The 19,137-nt window shown below is 36.7% G+C and overlaps 2 protein-coding genes across 4 annotated transcripts; one reads left to right on the forward strand and one right to left on the reverse strand.

Annotated features, from left to right (window-relative positions):
• Nucleotides 1–1,190: 1,190 nt before the first annotated feature.
• On the forward strand, nt 1,191–14,696 carry LOC131631449 (formin-like protein 20). 3 transcript variants are annotated; one of them, XM_058902244.1, is made up of 17 exons: nt 1,191–1,736; nt 3,062–3,765; nt 3,843–4,064; nt 4,142–7,167; nt 7,290–7,419; nt 7,954–8,025; nt 8,669–8,767; nt 8,927–8,968; nt 9,210–9,290; nt 9,374–9,424; nt 9,556–9,637; nt 9,834–9,928; nt 10,009–10,080; nt 11,095–11,211; nt 13,142–13,210; nt 13,298–13,359; nt 13,641–13,778. In XM_058902244.1, the coding sequence occupies exons 1-16, from the start codon at nt 1,664–1,666 to the stop codon at nt 13,328–13,330; spliced, it is 4,968 nt and encodes a 1,655-aa protein (XP_058758227.1). In that variant the 5' UTR covers nt 1,191–1,663; the 3' UTR covers nt 13,331–13,359; nt 13,641–13,778. The 3 variants fall into 3 exon arrangements, with proteins under 3 accessions (XP_058758227.1, XP_058758226.1, XP_058758229.1); XM_058902243.1 differs by having other exon boundaries at nt 1,192–1,736; nt 13,293–13,359; nt 13,641–14,696; XM_058902246.1 differs by lacking the exon at nt 1,191–1,736 and having other exon boundaries at nt 3,628–3,765; nt 3,847–4,064; nt 13,293–13,359; nt 13,641–14,696.
• A 986-nt stretch (nt 14,697–15,682) lies between these two features.
• Nucleotides 15,683–17,233, reverse strand: LOC131631450 (uncharacterized). Its single transcript, XM_058902247.1, has one exon. It carries the CDS (start codon nt 17,103–17,105, stop codon nt 16,131–16,133), a length of 975 nt encoding a protein of 324 aa, XP_058758230.1. The 5' UTR covers nt 17,106–17,233; the 3' UTR covers nt 15,683–16,130.
• Between the last annotated feature and the right edge of the window lie 1,904 nt (nt 17,234–19,137).

A 19,137-nucleotide genomic window follows, 5' to 3' on the forward strand; every position in this document is an offset into this window, starting at 1 on the left:
GTGCGGTATCTCCCTGAGCGGTGCATGCGACAGTTTGGATTTGTGCAGCTAATACCCAGGTCACCTTTTGAGGCTGCTCCCGACACAGTGACCCGAGTGCAGCTCACTGACATATATACAGATTGGGAGCGGCATGTGGTCCCGGAGGATTATCGTCGCATTCGGGTCACCCAGGACTGACACAGTGTGGAGGGGTATGTTACATGGTTCTATCGGGTGTCACATCCTCTGATGAGACCAGACGCTCCCGACGCTCCTAGGCCAGCACACGAGGAGATCTTGGAGAACCACTAGGGCGAGGATGACCACGTCATTGATCTCCTGCCGATCTGCCAGCGGATAGAGATGCTTGGGCGGGACGCGTTGGATCGAGGTATCGTTGATCAGGGCGGTCCAAAGGCAGTCACCGTGATGGAGAGGATCGTCACTGATGCGAGCCGTGCGGCGACATACAGGCGGCAGAGGAGGTCCCAGGGAGAGAGGGTTAGGCATATCCAGTAGGGGTTCGGGTTTATTTTTTTTGTATTCGGATTATATATTTCGCACACTATGACTCGACTCGGTCTGTATATATTATTTGAATTTTATTTATTAAATTCGTATTTTACGTTGATATGTCGTTTGTTTTGTTCGGCTTTTTCGTTTTGTACATATTATACGTCCAATATATCTTTCGTACGGGACTATTAGAAAACCATAAAAAAAAGAAAGACTTCTGCATAATTCGGAAATGCACTTCCGAATTACACTAAAATCTGAAAAAATGTGTTTTCGGAAGTGCATCTCTGAAAACACTCCCCATTTGGTGTTTTCGGAAGTGCACTTCCGAAGTTTGGAAAAATTTAGAAAAAAAAATACTTCGAAAATGCATTTCCGAAGCAGGGATAAAGTGAACTTTTTGCTGGGGGTGACCCCATAGGAAGGTGGGTAAAGAAAAAACCCGCCTATAATATTACTCATTCAAAATGTTTTGGATGTTTATAGTTTTGGACTAGTCGAATACTTTAATTTATACTTTTCATATTATTATTCATTGTTACTAAATTTGAATACTTTTTAATCATCTCAAAAGAGCAATAACAATTTGACAAGGTAGACGTAAGTCCCACGTGGCATGCCACGTAGATTTTAGTATATGCATAACGACAAGGCAAAGCAAGATGGCTTTCTTTCTTTCTCTTTCTCTCTGTCTCTCTTTCTCTCTCAAAAAATTGATTAACGTATTCTTGTCGGGAGTTTTTATGTTTTATACTTTCATCCTGGTTGTTGTTGTTGTTGCATAACAACATATATAGAGAGATAAACAAATTCACAAAACAAATTCATAACACACATGAACGAAACGTCATAACATAGAAACAAAGAAACAGAAAAAACAAAACAGCTCTTATAACTTCATTACAACTTATTTTCCACTTCCACACTTCATTTTCCTTCTAAATTCTCCATTTCCAATTTCTCATTATCAATTTCGAATTTCTTTTAATAATTATCATTAATTATTAATTATTATCAATTGTTGTTATTATCATCTACATTCTCTATTCTATTATTCAATTTGGGGGAATTTCTGAGATCTACAAAACGGTGCGTTTCGTTCGTTGTAGTGAGAATTCTCCGGTTACCGGTTTGGATCCGATCGGGGAAGTAACAGCGCCATCCAATGGCGCTGTTCCGAAGATTATTTTACCGGAAGCCGCCGGATCGTCTTCTCGAGATCTCTGAGAGAGTTTATGGTAATGTTTTTTTTTTTTTTCAAATCTCAATTTTTCAATTTTTTGAATGAATAATGTGTTTTTTTCTTGCGATTGAGCTACTGAGGATTGAAGTTTTGAAGAATGTTTATGGTAATGTAATGTAATGTGATGTAATGTGTTACTATCTATGAAGCATTTGGCTCGAACCGGTGATAATTTGAGAAAATGGAAGTGATTGAATGTGATAACCTAATTTGAAGTGTTGTTGCTGTATAGATTACTGTTAGTTAGAACTTAGAACAATGTGGTTTTTAGGTTATTTAGTTTCGGTAATGCTTTGCTTCGAGGTTCATCAAGTTGACAAATTTGGTGTTCGTTTTTATGTGTTTTCTGATTGATGTTAATATTCGGGAATCGGGTTAGGTCTTTCTTTTTTAAGAGAAAAGTACTGGGTTGTTCAAAGTCGAGCTTATTTAGGGTTAGATTAATTTTTAAGTTCTCAAAGTGGGTTAAGGTATTGTTGTTTGTTTGTGCTAAATCTTTATGAACCGGAATGTGTAGCGAATAGTGGAATGGGATACTGGGGGTTGAATTTGAAACAATATGCTAAAATAGAAGTATTTAGGGATGATGGTGAAGGTGATTCATCGGTTGACGATTGTTGGTTGAAAAACTAAGGAAGGTTGGTTTTGTCTTAATATGAACTCTTAGAAGAAGTGTTTCGAGTGAAACTGATTTATTTGGATGGAGGGTTTTGGAGGAAAAGGGAAGGAAGGATTGAACTTTCACTTTTAAATTAAAGAGTTATATTAACCCATTGTTTAGAATTGCAGTGGACAGGCCGCCTAACACACATCCAGGATGAAGCAAGAATATCTAGCTTCCTAAAAGTCACTTTGAAATAGCACCGGGCTGTGAGATTTCAATTGCAAATGCTAAAATAAAGTAGTGCTAGATATATTAACACAAGATTGAGAGTTAGGATACTACTAAGCTTCATGATAATCTTTCATTTTTTAAAAAAAGTTATTAAGTTAGAGAATCGTTACATTGAATGAAAAATTTACTCTCTTTACCTTCCCCGTAAAACCATTCTATTTTAGGAAATTTCGTCTATGCCTTGCCTAAAGTTACTTTTGCTGCAATAGAGTAAATTGTAAATATGGTAGTTGGCACTTGGCACCTTGCTCTTTTGATTAATGTATACTAGACTTGGTCTTCTTGAGCAGTTAGCTTTTCTTTGACAAACTCATTTACACTGCGATCAATATCTGTTTTCTTAACTATTTATGAACATCAAATCCGAATAATGAATTATGAAAATTAGAATAAGTTTTGAGTTCTTACTCTTCTATTTGATGCAGTTTTTGATTGCTGCTTCTCTACGGGCGTCTTGGAAGAAGATGAGTACAAATTGTATATGGGGGGAATTGTAGCTCAGCTACAAGATTACTTTCCAGATGCTTCTTTCATGGTGTTCAATTTCAGAGAAGGGGATAGGCGCAGCCAAATTTCTGACATATTATCTTTATGTGACATGACAGTTATGGAGTACCCTCGGCAATACGAGGGCTGTCCACTTCTTCCTCTAGAGATGGTTCATCATTTCCTTCGATCAAGTGAAAGCTGGCTGTCTTTGGAGGGGCAACAAAATGTGCTTTTGATGCACTGTGAAAGAGGGGGTTGGCCTGTGCTGGCATTTATGTTAGCCGGTCTTTTATTGTACCGAAAACAATATAGTGGGGAGCTGAAGACTCTTGAAATGGTCTACAAGCAAGCACCCAGAGAACTTCTCCAGCTTTTATCTCCTTTGAACCCACAGCCTTCTCAGTTAAGATATCTTCATTATATTTCCAGGAGAGATTTGGGTTCTGAGTGGCCTCCTTCAGACACACCTTTATATTTAGATTGTGTAATTCTAAGAGATCTTCCATTATTTGATGGTGGGAAAGGTTGCAGGCCTGTTGTAAATGTTTATGGTCCGGACCCTTCAAATCCTGCCAATAGAAGTTCTAAGCTTCTTTTCTCAACTTCAAAAGTCCAAAATCATGTTCGCCACTACCCGCAGGTGATGTAAAGTTATGCTATTCATACTGAATGTGAATTAATTTAATAGAAAGTCTGCTTAAGAAATTTTAACCACAGGCAGAGTGTATGCTCGTGAAAATTGATATTCGTTGTCGTGTTCAAGGGGATGTCGTTCTTGAATGCGTACATTTAAACGAAGATTTCCTTAGTGAGGAGATGATGTTTAGAGTGATGTTTCATACTGCATTTATACGGTCAAATATTTTGGTGCTGAGCCGTGATGAAATCGATATATTGTGGGATACAAAGGATCAGTTCCCCAAGGATTTTAAATCTGAGGTAAGTTATTGTTATTCTTATGTCACAGCCTTTTTTCAAGTCTGTAGGAGATGATTACATACTCATATCTGTATCAGGTGCTTTTTTTGGATGCTGATGCTGTTATACCTAATCTAACCACAGTCAATGTGAGTGAAGAAGATGAAAATGAGACAGAAAGCGGTTCCCCTGAGGAATTCTACGAAGTGGAAGAGATTTTCAGCAATGTAGTTGATATACAGGATTCTCCAAAGTTTCGTCAAAATGCAGTAGATGTCTGGAAAGAGTATTCAGATCCTCCTACCTTTCAGGATTCTACGCAAGATGACGGGATTAACCAACAGGTTGAATGGACAGATTCTGTTATTAATGAGGTGAAAGACATCACGGTTGATGATGTGAAATACAAGCTTGATGAGCGTGTAGATTCAGATACTCATGCAGTGAAAGATATTGCTGTGGATGGTGGAGAAAATAAGTTAACTTCCACTGCTGTTACTTTTGATATGACGGAAACTCCGGAGAGACAGGAAGTCACTTTGAATGTGCATGATGAGTTAGCAGTTACGCGAAACAATTATGATGAAGACAATGATGCAACACTTAAAGAATTAGAGCCTGAGGAAGGGCAGCAGACGCATGATCTTGCCGGATCAATATCTGGTGAAAAGAAACAACTTTCTTCAGACTCAAAGCCAGTGGGAGACGTAGTTGCAGAAAAGCAAAAGGCTAAACAGAAAGAACCACGGGGATTTCAGGAAAAACAGGCAAAAGAAAATGCAACAACTAGGTGGATACCTTCTAACAAAGGTTCTTATCAAGATTCAATGCATGTTTCATATCCACCGATAAGGCATAATAGTTTACCACCTGTTTTGTCAAATGCTACCTCTGCGAAGGAGAAAATGACTAATGCCAAAGGAAGACGTATTTCTAGTTCTCGTTCGACAAATGATCTGAAAAGTTGTAATGGGGACAATTCAAAATCTCTAGAAAGCATATGGGAAACTGATTCAAACGCCCAGCTGTCACCATTGACACCAATTACAGAGTCATCTCATCAGTCAGCTACTCAAGCACCACAGTTGAGCTCTGATCAAGTGCTACAACCTCATCTCCCCCCTTTCCCTCCACCCCCACCTCCACCCACATCACCATCTTCTTCCTTGGATGGTAAAGTGTCTACGATACCACAACCGCCGCCTCAACCGCCTCCTCAACCACCAGCACCACCTCCACCTTTTTTGTCAGGTTTTGGCAAGAAAAATGAAGAGATGGACTTACAAGCTGCAACTCATCCTCCTCCACCCCCACCTCCGCCTTCATTTTCTGCGCAAAATAGAGGGAGCTCATTACCTCTTTCTACTCACAGGAAGCCCTATTATTCATCAATTGGCATGGTTGGAGAAAATGGTGGTGCTTTACCTCCTTCAATAGGAAGTGTTTTTGCATCAAAAGTTTATAAATTAGTTGATGGAGTCTCTCTTCCCATTCCTCCTCCCCCACCACCTCCACCCCCTTCTTCTCTCCCCCCAAATTATGGAGTTACATCCATTCCTCCTCCACCACCTCCCTCACCTTCTTTGTCTTATATGGATAGAGCTCCACCACTCCTTCCTCCTATAACACCAACATCACTTAATGCTCCACTACCACCACCTTTAAGTAAATCTCAACCTCCACCTCCACCACCATTGCCGCTTACTCCTTCTTTTTGTAAAGCTCCATCAACCCCACTTGCTATTAGTATAGCTCCACTGCCTCCACCTCTACCTCATTTGAGTGGAGCACGACCTCCACCTCTTCCTTCAACAAGTAAAACACAACCTCCGCCACCACCACCTCTTCCTTCATCAAGTGCAGAACATCCACCACCACCACCACCGCCTCCTTCAATGTCTAACATCCCACCACCCCCACCCCCACCCATACCACCACCACCACCACTTTCTCTATCTTGTAGAGCATCTCTACCACCACCTCTTCCTTCAATTTCTAAGGGCCCCCTACCCCCACCCCCTCCTCCACCATTCTTTGGAACTCCACCATCATCATTTCATCCTAGATCAAGTAGAGCACCTTCACCACCACCTCCTTTGTCCAAGGATCCACCATTCTATAGAGCTCCACCCCCACCCCCACCCCCACCCCCACCATTCTATGGAACTCCACCACCACCACCACCACCACCACCTCTTTTTTCATCAAGTGGAGTACCTCCAACACCATCTCCTTCATTGCCTAAGGCCCCACCACCCCCACCACCACCACCATATCTTCCTACATTAAGTAGTGAAATACCTCCAACACCACCAACTCTTGCAATGTCTAAGGCCCCACCTTCAGCACTCAATAGAGCTCCACCACCACCACCACCACCATATCTTCCTGCATCTAATGGAGCACCTCAACCACCACCACCACCTCCTTCAATGTCTAAGACCCCACCACCACCACCTCCACCATTCTATGGGGCTCCACCAACCCCACCACCACCACCATATCTTCCTGCATCTAGTGGAGCACCACCGCCACCACCACCACCATATCTTCCTACAACTAGTGGAGCACCACCTCCTCCACCTCCCCCTTTTTATGGAGCAACACCACCACCACCACCACCACCTCATTCATTGTCTATGGCCCCACCACCCCCACCTCCACCATTCTATGGAGCTCCACCACCGCCACCACCTCCAATGCATGCAACACAGGCACCACCTCCTCCACCACCTCCGGGGGGTCGAGGCCCACCTCCTCCTCCACCTCTAGGTTTTCGAGGCCCACCTCCTCCGCCACCTCCAGGTTTTCGAGGCCCACCTCCTCCGCCACTTCCAGGTGGCCACGGCCCACCTCCTCCTCCACCTCCAGGTGGTCGAGGCCCTGCTCCACCACCGCCTCCTGGAGGTCATGCACCTGGTGCTCCCGCACCTCCTAGACTTCCAGGTGGTGCACCCCCACCACCCGGGGCTGATCCAAGAGGTAGAGGGCGTGGACTTGCTCGTCCTACTGGTGCAGCGGCACCTCGGCGATCCTCCTTAAAGCCTCTTCATTGGAGTAAGGTAACAAGGGCATTGCAAGGAAGTTTATGGGAAGAATTACAAAGACATGGAGAAACTCAAATGTAATTTGACATGTTTATTTTTGCATGATTTTTATGTCTTCTCAATTTGCTATAATTAATCACGTCATTCATGCTTTCAATTTCTTTCTGGTTGTAATGATTGGTTTTGCAATCTATCTTAGTGGACAAGAGTTTGACGTTTCAGAGTTAGAGAAGCTTTTTGCTGTAAATGTTCCAAAACCTGCTGCTGCTGGTGGTAAATCTGGAGGGCTAGGCAAATCCGCAGGATCCAAACCTGAGAAAATTACCTTGGTACTTTTCTGTACATTATCTTTGTGAGATATGATTTGATGGCTTCACTTGTTCTTTCCTTTTGGAATTGTAGTTCACCATGATTTGTAGTTTTACTTCACAACATTGGTGGCTATGTATAAGGCTTTCTTCATATTAAAGTTGGAATTAAATATCACTGTTTTGAATGCCTAATAATTTGTTCATTAAAGAACTCTTATTCACTTTGATTTGACTTGAGTGATTAGGTGTTCACTCTCTGATTGTGAGGAACAAATGTACATTTTTCTTTAGTTTTATCATGCCAAGAAAAAGATTGAGCATTCCGTAGTACATATAGTTTTGAACATGAATGACTATTGAATTTGTCTCTTGGAAATTTTATTTTAATGTTGTCATTGTTCATTGTTTTCTCTTCTATGTGGTTGGCATACATAATGGTGCATATTTTAGTTGTTACTGCAAATATACATTCTAAACCCATTGACTTTCATATTTGTTTGGTAATTCCCAAGTATCTGATCAATTATTTTTGGATTTATATACTTTTTATAGGTTGATTTAAGGAGAGCCTATAATACTGAAATAATGCTTACAAAGGTTAAGATGCCTCTACCGGATATGATGGTAAGTTGGCACTTTGAAATTTCTTAATTCATGTCATCCTATTTTTAAAGTATACATATGCAAGCTTGGATTTTTCAGTAATGCATACTATAATGAATGATAGTATTTTATTTTGCATGAAATATAAATATAAATTCTTGGAAAGTTATTTCGTAGTTGTGTCTGTTAGACACAGTGATGGAGGCAAAGGAGATAGGTTTTGAGTTTGGCGGATGAAGTGGAAATTTTGAGTTGTTTCTTCTGATAAAAAAATGTCTTTGAATGTACTGAATGTTGGATGATTAAGTGCCAACAAGAGCATATGTCAGCTGTTGAGAATGTTGCAGAAATGAGTGGATATATAAGAAAAGTTAAGATGAGGAATTAATTTATTAGAACATATGAGCAACACTTATAAACAAGAAGATGACACAACGAAATATAAGGAAATAGATGAATTAATAAATGAATAATCAGATAAAGGATAGCCCAACAAATAGAGATAGAGGAAGATAAGGAAATGCTAAGAGAAACTGTTGAAAAAGGCTTGGATCTAAATGGTCCTGTTGAGAGGGATAAATGTGTATAAAATACACAATGGATCTATATCATAAAGACTTAAACCAAGTTTTCTGGCTTAATATTTTGAAATTAATATTCTCAGGCTGCAGTTCTGGCTTTGGATGACACAGTATTAGATGTTGATCAGGTGGAAAATCTTATTAAATTTTGCCCTACCAAAGAGGAAATGGATCTTTTGAAGGTGAAGTATATGAACTTATACATGATTTTTACATCTTTTTTTTTTTGCCGATTAAGTTTTCTCATTTCTGGCATCTGCTGTTACTATGAGTTACATCCTTTTCCTTTGATTTGTTTTATTCCTATCTAAAATGTGTTCATCTTGATTATGAATATTTAGGCATATACTGGCAACAAGGAGAATTTGGGAAAGTGCGAACAGGTCTGTGATTGATTTCTATTGACCAAAGTATTATGTAGTAATTGTACAAAGAAAATGTCAGCATATAGAACTTAAACATGATTCCTGGTGTCATGTGGAAGAAAAAAGTTGTCTTGCTCTTATTAATATTCTCCACCTTAGGATGTACATGTCGTATTACAAATAAATCATTTTGATCTTTGTTAAACTCAATAACCCCTTTGTAGTAATCATATACTTATATATATTAGTAATGTTTCAGTTCTTTATGGAGCTGATGAAAGTGCCACGAGTTGAGTCGAAATTAAGAGTATTCTGTTTCAAGATTCAATTTCAGTGTCAGGTTTGCTGTTGTTTGTAATAATTTTCTGAACTTTATGTATATATGGTTTCTTGCTTTCCTTATCTGTATTCCACTTTGTGCAGATTACAGAGTTTAATAAGAGTTTAAACTTAGTGAACTCTGCATGTGAAGAGGTACTTTGCTTATGAATCTAACAAATTTTTGTCGCTTGTATCTTTCTGACCTTGTAGCGGACCCCACATAGTGGGATAAGGCTTGGTTGTTGTTGTATCTTTCTGACCTTGTGTGTCTTGTCGCCTTATAGGTCCGAAATTCAGTCAAACTGAAGGAGATTATGAAGAAAATTCTTTATTTGGGTAATGCATTGAATCAAGGAACAGCAAGAGGTAGGTCTTTTTTAGTAATGGAAGTGTCTTTCTCCTTTCATTTTTTCAGTATAGGAAACACATAAAAATGCTAGCTCTCTCTTTAACATTTATGTAATCATTTGCCTTTTCTCTTGTTAGCTGCAGACAAACATATAGGTGTTTTTGTTACATATGATTTAGTATAATTGATGTGAAACGTTTCCACTTTCTACAGGAGCTGCTGTTGGATTTAAGTTAGATAGCCTTTTAAAGCTCACCGATACTCGTGCTTCTAACAGCAAAATGACACTGATGCATTATCTTTGCAAGGTACAAGTCTAAGTTGCAATAAATAAAGATATTATTAGGTGACTAACTTTCTGGTTTTTCTTTTTCATTTTAAACTTCAGGTCCTAGCTGAAAAGTCTCCTACACTCCTTGATTTTCACCTCGACCTAGTTAGCGTAGATACTGCCTCTAAGGTACTTCACCTTACTACCATGATTTTTTGGTGTGATTTGACATTTCTCCTTGTATTTGTAAAGAACACCCCCTTATGTCTTTAATGGTTTTTGAAATGGTACGCTTGTTGTTCATATTATGGTTTAACTCCTCATACGCTGGGAAGCACATGCTTATAATGTCACTTATGAAATGATCATTAGGATACAAAAGAAGAGAGATTGAATTCTATTTCCAGTAAATTTTGCGAAGGGCATCTCTTTTGCAAACTCTTAGTTTTTTCAAATTGCCGAGACAGGCATGTTGTCTTAGTTTCCTGAGCACTAACGGTTGACTGTTCACCCAGATTTTAAAAAATAATTAAAAATACATGTTATTCTTAGGTTTTGGGACTCCTTACACAATCCCACAAAGCGGACTTGTAAGATGAGGGATGTCTATAACCACCATAAGGCCATATCACTATCTTGTATGAGACTCTCAACACTGCCTAATGCTTAGGTCTGAACATTTAGAGTGTACTAAAGTGGCATGATATCGGATTCCCCCCAGTGGATCTAGTGTTGTCTAGTATTGACCATGGTAGATATCAGTGGTGGATTTTTGGAAAACCGATATTACCGATTTGGGAAGGATGGTGGCGCCACGGTACCATACTCGAGTATGGCGACATCATATGTCTTCCGGTATTGTCGAATTTTTGGATTTGTGCCATGGTCCGCCATCCGCCATCGATAATGCTGAATGCATCTAAGATAGACTCTATTACCAGGTTAGAGTTTGGGTTGTACATACTTTTGGGTACATGATTCTTCAGACTTATATTTTCTTCCACATTGTAGTTTACTGCAATCTCCCCATCACAAAATTTACCTGTAAATTGAGGAAGCTTTGTAAGCTTTTATTAAGCACTATCTATAGTCAATGGAGATTTGCATTGTTAGCCAAAACAAATTGCTGTTGATACTGACCAACTATCAGTAGTAGTTCATGTGATTGCAATAAATATTGTTTGTTTATTTCTAATCTTGCAGATACAATTGAAGTCATTAGCAGAAGAAATGCAGGCAATTACCAAGGGACTAGAAAAAGTAAACCAGGAGCTTGCTGCTTCTGAAAGTGATGGCCCAGTATCTGAAGTTTTCCGTAAGGTGTTAGCACTTTTGTGTTTGTCTATTGATTCTTTATTAATAAATCATGAAAAATGCATAATAAAATGCCAAGAAATTTCTGTCTAAACTTAATTCATAAACAGACTTTTGTGTACCATGAAGGGGGACATTGTCATTATTTGATTTCTTTTTATGCCTATCATAATTAATTAATTCAAGTTTACAGTCAAGCCTAGGGAATTCTAGTTCAGACTTCAGATCTGTGGAGTAAGGGTCCGGTAGATTTTTCTTTTAAATTGATATCTTCATTGTACTTAAACAAATTTGAACGCAGTTTTTGTCTGAACCTTTTGATTTGTAAAATGATGTAGAAAGTTATATTATTTTGAAATGTCAAGCCAATGGCCAATACAATTCTTATTTTAGTACCCCTTTCCCTTTATAAGGATTGGTATCAAGTTCCAAGAACCACCCTATAATTGACAAATTAACCTAGAGAATAAAGAAAATAGGAAATGAACTCCTCGCTCTCAAGCACAATGCTTGCCCATGTCTTTTCCAAAATATTCCAGACCCCTTGCATTCCCCTTTCCACTCCCTTTATAACCATATTGTTAGAGACCACGAAACTAATGAGTAATGAGAAAGTGGATCATAATTCTAACGGGCCCAAGGTGTGGAGAGTCTGCACTAGAAGGGGTAAAAAGGGGAATGCTTGATTAGTTCTTGAGAAGGTTTGAGTGAGTGTTGATTGTAACCGTTCCACAATATAAGAAATGGATAGAGGGGTTGAGAGATTATCTTGGTGTAGTTGAGCATTAGATATGAATAGGAAGCCCTAGCTTCCTATAGGAGCCTAGCTCTGGTCAGATTCAGGGCTGTCATTCTCTCTGTATCATTCCATTTTCCATAAATAATACAATCAGTTTTGTATTTTGTTTGCTTTATTTCACTGCCGTGCATCCCTATTATTTGGGTTCCTATCACACCTCTTCCTCTTTATAAAGTCACACAAGCCAATACTCTAGTTCCACATGTCACTGCATTCTGTTAGACTGTTACACTCACGAGTATTTTTACTATTTCCCATTGTACCCTCCTAATAACCGCGAGTCTAACATTATAAAAGCAGCTCTATGTTCTTTCAAATTTTTAATTATGATGGGCGTCAAAGATTCGTTGAGCTGGTAAGCTTGTACCTTCATGGACTAATCTTTTTCCAGTTTCCCCAATCTTGTTGAGGCAATAAGCTTGTTTATGGCTTATTTTTTCTGTTGCCTAATGGGAGTTGCAGTTACTGATATCTTATCCATCCCTAAAGTCGAGTTTTCCCATTTTTCTCTATTATTTACTGTCAAAGCAAAACTATTAGCTGATTCTGAGTTTATATTCTAAATGCTTACGGTGGCTTATTCTCACATTCGTTTGAAGTATGTTCGAAGTGTGTTCGTTCTTCTAAACTCTTCTGCACATGCAAATACTTTTTTTTTCTAAACTCTTCTGCACATGCAAATACTTTTTTTTTTTTTTTATCATCATCAGTATATTGATAATGTGCACTTGGAGCACTGTTGCTATTGGCCCTTTGTAAGTTATTAAGCACATCTGGACCAACTCACCAAAAGCTTAAGTTGTTGAGTAAGTATTGAGGATTGTTGCTATAAATTACAACACGTCTCCTCACACGAGTCCTATGAACCACCTCTCCCAAATGCTTAAGCTATTAAGTAAATGCTCATGAATACTTTTTATATTGCATCTTTAACAAATTATTTGTGATGACACAATTTGTCTGCCTCGGCCAATGTAGTCTTTTATAAACATTGGCCATGTGTAAAAACAACACGAAGTAGTGCTTTATTTTTTTAGAACTAAACAAGATTTTCCTCACATTGCATCCATGAAGCTAATCCTAGCATATATGGTTTGTATTTTCTGTGCATTTGGCTTACCTTTCTGTTCTTTCCAGACATTGAAAGATTTCGTTAATGAAGCCAAGTCTCAGGTGGATTCTGTAACACGCCTATATTCTGATGTGGTAATATGCTTAACCATCTTTTTTGGTAGATTATGCACGGATACACGGGATATAAAGATTATATTATTTGTCTGCGTGACAGGGTAGAAATGCAGACGCACTTGCACAGTATTTCAATGAGGATCCCGCCCGTTGTCCTTTTGAGCAAGGTAGGTTGATCATTATTACTTGTTGATATGTATCACACATATCGCCATTGTCTTTCCAATGATGACTTCAATGATATCAGATTATAATTCATTTGAATGATGTTTTGAAGAAAATGCGGTTTACTAACCTTTTTCTTTTTTTACAGTTATGGTTGGGGCAAGTATATATATTTTTAAATTAGGCTGATTTGGTAGTTTGTTTTGCTTGTCTTTTGGTCTTGGAAGTGGGTTCTTTGTATTGCTCAAGCTAACTTCTTAACTTTTCGGATTCTTGATTGCAGTTACTGCAACTCTCTTAAATTTTATAAGGATGTTTCTCAAAGCACATGATGATAATATCAAACAAGCAGAATTAGAGAAGAAGAAAGCTGAGAAAGAGGCCGAAATAGAAAAGAAGGCTAAGAAGGAGGCTGAAATGGAAAAGGGTAAAGGCAGTGGTTTGACAAGGAAGAGTAAAAAAGATAACGAAGAAGAAAGCTGAGGAAGAGGCTAAAACGGAGAAGGCTAAGGACATTGACTTGACATGGAAGAGTGCAGAAGAGATTATTGAAGACTGGGTTGTCCACTCCTTTGCACTGACACCATTATCAGCCGGAGAGCAGAGATCTACCTGCGGGTATCAACAGGACTGCTTTCGAGATTGAGCTAAGTAACCTCTCTTTCAAGATGATGGTGTGGCAATTAGCCTCTCGATGTCATTTACTGAGGCAAAATTGCGAATTCTCGCCACGTGCTGATCTTTGTACATACAAAAGGCTTAGGAGTTGATTCTTTAATGGCATGTTGCAGAATATTCGCAGAAAAATATTCTGGAAAAGCCAAATTCTGACCCAGCATCGGTGCCTGCTGAGATTGCTTGAGATTGAGAATCAATCTGCATCTAATGCACGCCACGAAGACGATGGATCTGATTCTTCAAATTGAAAAGAAACTTTGAAGTGGAACATGTCTTCTATTGCAATAGAACTTGCTTCAGCTTTCATCACTCATCGGCATATTTTCGGGCACCAAAGCACACACTGTTTGATTGTAAAGCACCAGAGTCCAACATTAGTACCATACAACCTTGTACAAAGTTCTAACCCTCTTCTTTAGGATCCAATTCTTTCTCATGTAACATAGAAAATAGTTTCTCTTTTTCTTTCTAAATAGAGAATTTTGTAGGATAGCCGACAATTAGATTGTGTATAGTTATCAGGTTAAGAAAAGAATTAGGAAACAGGTCTTTGTAGTGTAGCTATAAGTAAACAACAGGTTGAGTTAGAAATCCTAGTTTACATTTATCTTGTGAAATACAATACAGGATAGTGAAGTATAAAAGGTTACTGTTTTATTCACTTTTTGCAACATCTAATGTATCAAATGAAATTTAGCATTCTGGACTATATGCTAACATTTTGGTTCTAGAAAGATACATTGCAGATTCAAAGGTGTAGTGTAGTTATTTATCATATGGTGGTACCTCAGTTGTTGCATTGAATCTTTATTTGCACCAGTTGAGAGACATTTTCATATCTAATTTTTTGCATTATTGAACATTGTTAAAGTTATTATTTTTTGTTTGCTGAGTTATATTATATTACAAAAGGCTACAAGATTCATGATATACAAATGCATAGTGTCTTCTATTGATTTTGATTTTGATACTTAGATAATTACATGCATTCTAAAAGGGAATTCTAAAAGAGAATTGAGACTATATATACACTTCTCAGACTTCAAATTGAAGACATGTCTGAAATTGAAGACATGTTAGATATCTGTATCAATGTATACGTATAGTTATATTCATTCATTTTTCTTTCTTAAAATATTATAGGTGTTAGGTGTATAAGCGTCGGTTTATTCTTCTTTCTCAAAATATTATAGGGGTTGAAGTGTCGGTGTCGTGTTTGATAGTAGTCTTTTCTTTTTTGGGTCTATTCTTCTTTCTCAAATTATTACAGGTGTTCAAGTGTCGGTGTCGGGTTTATTCTTTCTCAAAATATTATAGGCGTTTAAGTGTCGGTGTCGTGTTTGATAGTAGTCTTTTCTTTTTTGGGTCTATTCTTCTTTCTCAAATTATTAAGGTGTTCAAGTGTCGGTGTTGGGTTTATTCTTCTTTCTCAAAATATTATAGGCGTTGAAGTGATGGTGTCGTGTTTGATAGTAGTCTTTTCTTTTTTGGGTCTATTCTTCTTTCTCAAATTATTAGAGGTGTTCAAGTGTCGGTGTCGTGTTTGGTAGTAGTCTTTTCTTTTTTTGGACTAAAAACAAAATAGTTAACCACCTTGTCTCTATTGTCTTTGACAGAATTGAGAAATAAATTATGCAGTCAGTAAATAACTCCTGGATTTGCTAAAAGCCAAAATTAACAATCAGTTGCAAGAAACTGTATGGTCTTGTTCTTTTGAAACATGCTTAACTATACCTTCAAAAGTTCAAGGGAAATAAGCATGATCTTTTGTATATTATTCACACTGTATTATATTATTGATCAATTTACAAGTGATGAAATAAAAAGTAGACAGACTTTAAGAATATCAATGAAAAAACATTAAAATGTAATGGTGAACTAATCTCCAGCTTCTTGTTCTTGCACATAGCTGAGATAAAAACCTTCACGCCTTTGAAAGTCGCTCGGTTTGGTTTGGATCGAGTAACAAACATGAATGAATTTTTCAAATACCTGCTAGAATAACTTGTATCTCTTTTGGAGAAACTTAAATCGAAAAGCCTCGATTAAATCAATAAGAACAAAGCCAATGTTGCAACCGTATATGATATGATACTCAAGGAAGTTCTTGGAAATTCTTGACTCCCAAGCAACCATAATAATTCTCCTCCCCAATGAATTCAATCCTCAAAAAATGTTTGTCTTCCTTATCAATCCATGATTCTCTTATTTTGCAGCTTTTGTAAAACATGCAACTCACAATAGTATCAATGATGATGAAAATCGAGTACAGATAAGCAATGAAAATACCCTCCAAAACCAAGAAAAACCATGAATTTTCTCCGATATAATATCCTCTCACGACCCGAAACTGAAACAAGGCTTCAATGGCAGCCAAACCTACATTGACAGGTAATGCCAAGAACAAAGCCATCGTCGTCTTCCCCCTTAGAAGAATACACGCTTTCAGAATCGCCATATATCCTCCTCGTCCCTCCATACCAGACACCGTGAGCGCCATGTTGCATATCACGAGCACATTTGCAAGGATCACCGAGAAGAAAACCACAGCTGCAGCCGATAGAAAAAGGGTCAAACTCCGCGAAGAGTTTCCTAGCCCTTCAGAGAAACTAAAGGCAAGAAAAAGGAGGCAAAAAGTAGTCGCGTTCGCAGAAAGAATGAAGAAAGTGTTGTAGAAATACGTGTGAAGGATTGGTTTGTAATTATTATAGGACGAAGATTGCGAATATTTTTCGCTCTTATTCAAAGATTGAATTATGAATGCTTTTGCAATGAGGAAAAAGGTGAGAGTGAAAGGAAAGGTGAAGATTGAGGAAGTGATTGTTTGAGAAACTTTAAGGTTGAGAATAGTGAACAAGTGTGATGAGGGAAAGCCTGCAGCATAAAAGAGAGTTTTAAGATGATTGTATATTTGAGGGAAGAGTGATGAAGACAAAGGGACTAATGCTTGGGAGAGAAGTATTGATGCAGAGAATGGTAAGGCTAGGAATGATGCTTTTGTGGTGAAATTTTGATAGTTTTGAAGAAAAGTGTGAATTGATTTTCTTAGGATTTTGCATGAGACTTCCATTGGAATTGGTCTTTTGTGAGATGAAATTCTCACAGAAAATGGGAAGTCTATAACATAAGAAATGTTATGGATTTTTTCTTGATTCTTGGAAGGGTAGGTTGGAGAGTTTAAGAGGGTTGGTGTTTTAAAGAAATGGATAGGCCAACTAAAATGAACCAACTACTGCCTAGGTGGAGATGTTTAGACTTTTAGTCTTTTTTAATTAATTACAAAAATGATTTTGAAGATTTTTAGATTTTTTATTTTTTTATTTTTTAAGAGTTTAATGATTGAATTTCACCATTTAAAATGAATAAGTGAAATATTACGGATTTGAATCCACGCTCATACTAGGGTTGTTTATGGTAGAGTTTACTCAGAAATCGAACTCAGTCAAATCAAACCAAATAACAGTAAAATATCTTCTGAATCAAACCGAACTCTTTTAATTTATCCTGAATCGAACCGAATTAAAATTATTAATTTGATATATGAATTTCAAACTGTATTAAATCATTAAAACACAGTTTTTTCCAAATTTGTTAAAAATTAAACTGTTACTATATTTTTTTTTGAATTATTTTGATAAAAAATCTTAACTTAGTTTTTTAGCATTTTTTATTTTCGTTTCAGTTCGATTCGATGGTAGTTTCGATTCTAGAACTATTTGAGCAACAAAGTTTAGTTTATTAGTCAAACATAACACTTTGATTATTTTAAGTTCAGTTTGAATAAATTAGACATTTTTTTTTCTAAATTTAATAGAAATGTGATTTTGTTTTTTATTTATTTTTTATTTTAGATTCTATATCTAATAGAAATGATTTAAGTGGATAGAAATAAATTTTATGTGGGAAAAAAACTAGCTTTATTTTGGCATGATTAATTTTGATGTGAGATTCTAAATTAAATAAATAAAATTTTAAAATATCACTAACAAACAAAAAATAATTATCTAATCCACAAATTTTGAAACTCAATTATTTATTTTGGTAGGGTTTTAAATTAAATTAAAATTTATTTTCATTAATACTGCCAAAATCCAACCAATTAGGAGCTTTTTAAAAGCATAGAAACTAGAAAGCATAGTTTCCATGGCATCACTGATTTGACAAGTTAACAATAAGTGGTTTGGTAAGACATGCTTTTCGTCTTTGTGTTAATTATGAAATGAAATATGAAATGTCTACTTGCTTAAAATTCACATAATTGAGTAGCTTATTATTATTGCTGCCAAGAATCCATTATAAGTCCAGCAAATATATTCAAATTATGAAAGTTCATTAATCATTCAATTTTGTCTCTTTTTGCCTTGAAGCTTAAGCACCATAGAAAATATATATAGATGATTATGCAAAATCAAAAGGAAAACAACACATTGATAAAGAAAGGAAATTAATTTCATATTAGTTTTGATTAATAGAGATAGAAGAATGTGAGAATTTGGGACCCTTTTTTGGCACCTTTTCACATGGTCTATAATAAGTGAACGTAGCTTGCAAAATAAGTGAGTGTTTTTTTTCAATAATATAAAATATTTTTCATCAAAAATATATAATAACTAAAATATTATTATATCACAAAATATTTAGGGTGAAAAAACGGATTCGACCAATAGATCATGTCCATTTTTTTGCGGCAAAACAGATCCGACTAGCCAAACAAGTCCATTTTCTTTGCATTTTTACCTGACAAACCAAATTTTAAACTCGCACCTTCGCGTATATATATATATATATATATATATATATATATATATATATATATATATATATATATATATATATATATATATATATATATATATATATATATATATATAAAATGAATATGCATTGTCAGTATAAAATTCTTTACACAGTCAGAACATCACAACCATTCACATATATTATGTTATAAATAATTAAAATAAAAGTCAAATTTTAATAAATATTTAACGGCTACGATTCACTGACAGTGTAAAACTGCTTTACACTGTCAGTGTATTTTCATTAAATCATATATATATATATATATATATATATATATATATATATATATATATATATATATA

Source organism: Vicia villosa, unplaced genomic scaffold (genome assembly GCF_029867415.1).
Source record: "Vicia villosa cultivar HV-30 ecotype Madison, WI unplaced genomic scaffold, Vvil1.0 ctg.000825F_1_1, whole genome shotgun sequence".
Lineage (NCBI taxonomy): Eukaryota > Viridiplantae > Streptophyta > Magnoliopsida > Fabales > Fabaceae > Vicia > Vicia villosa.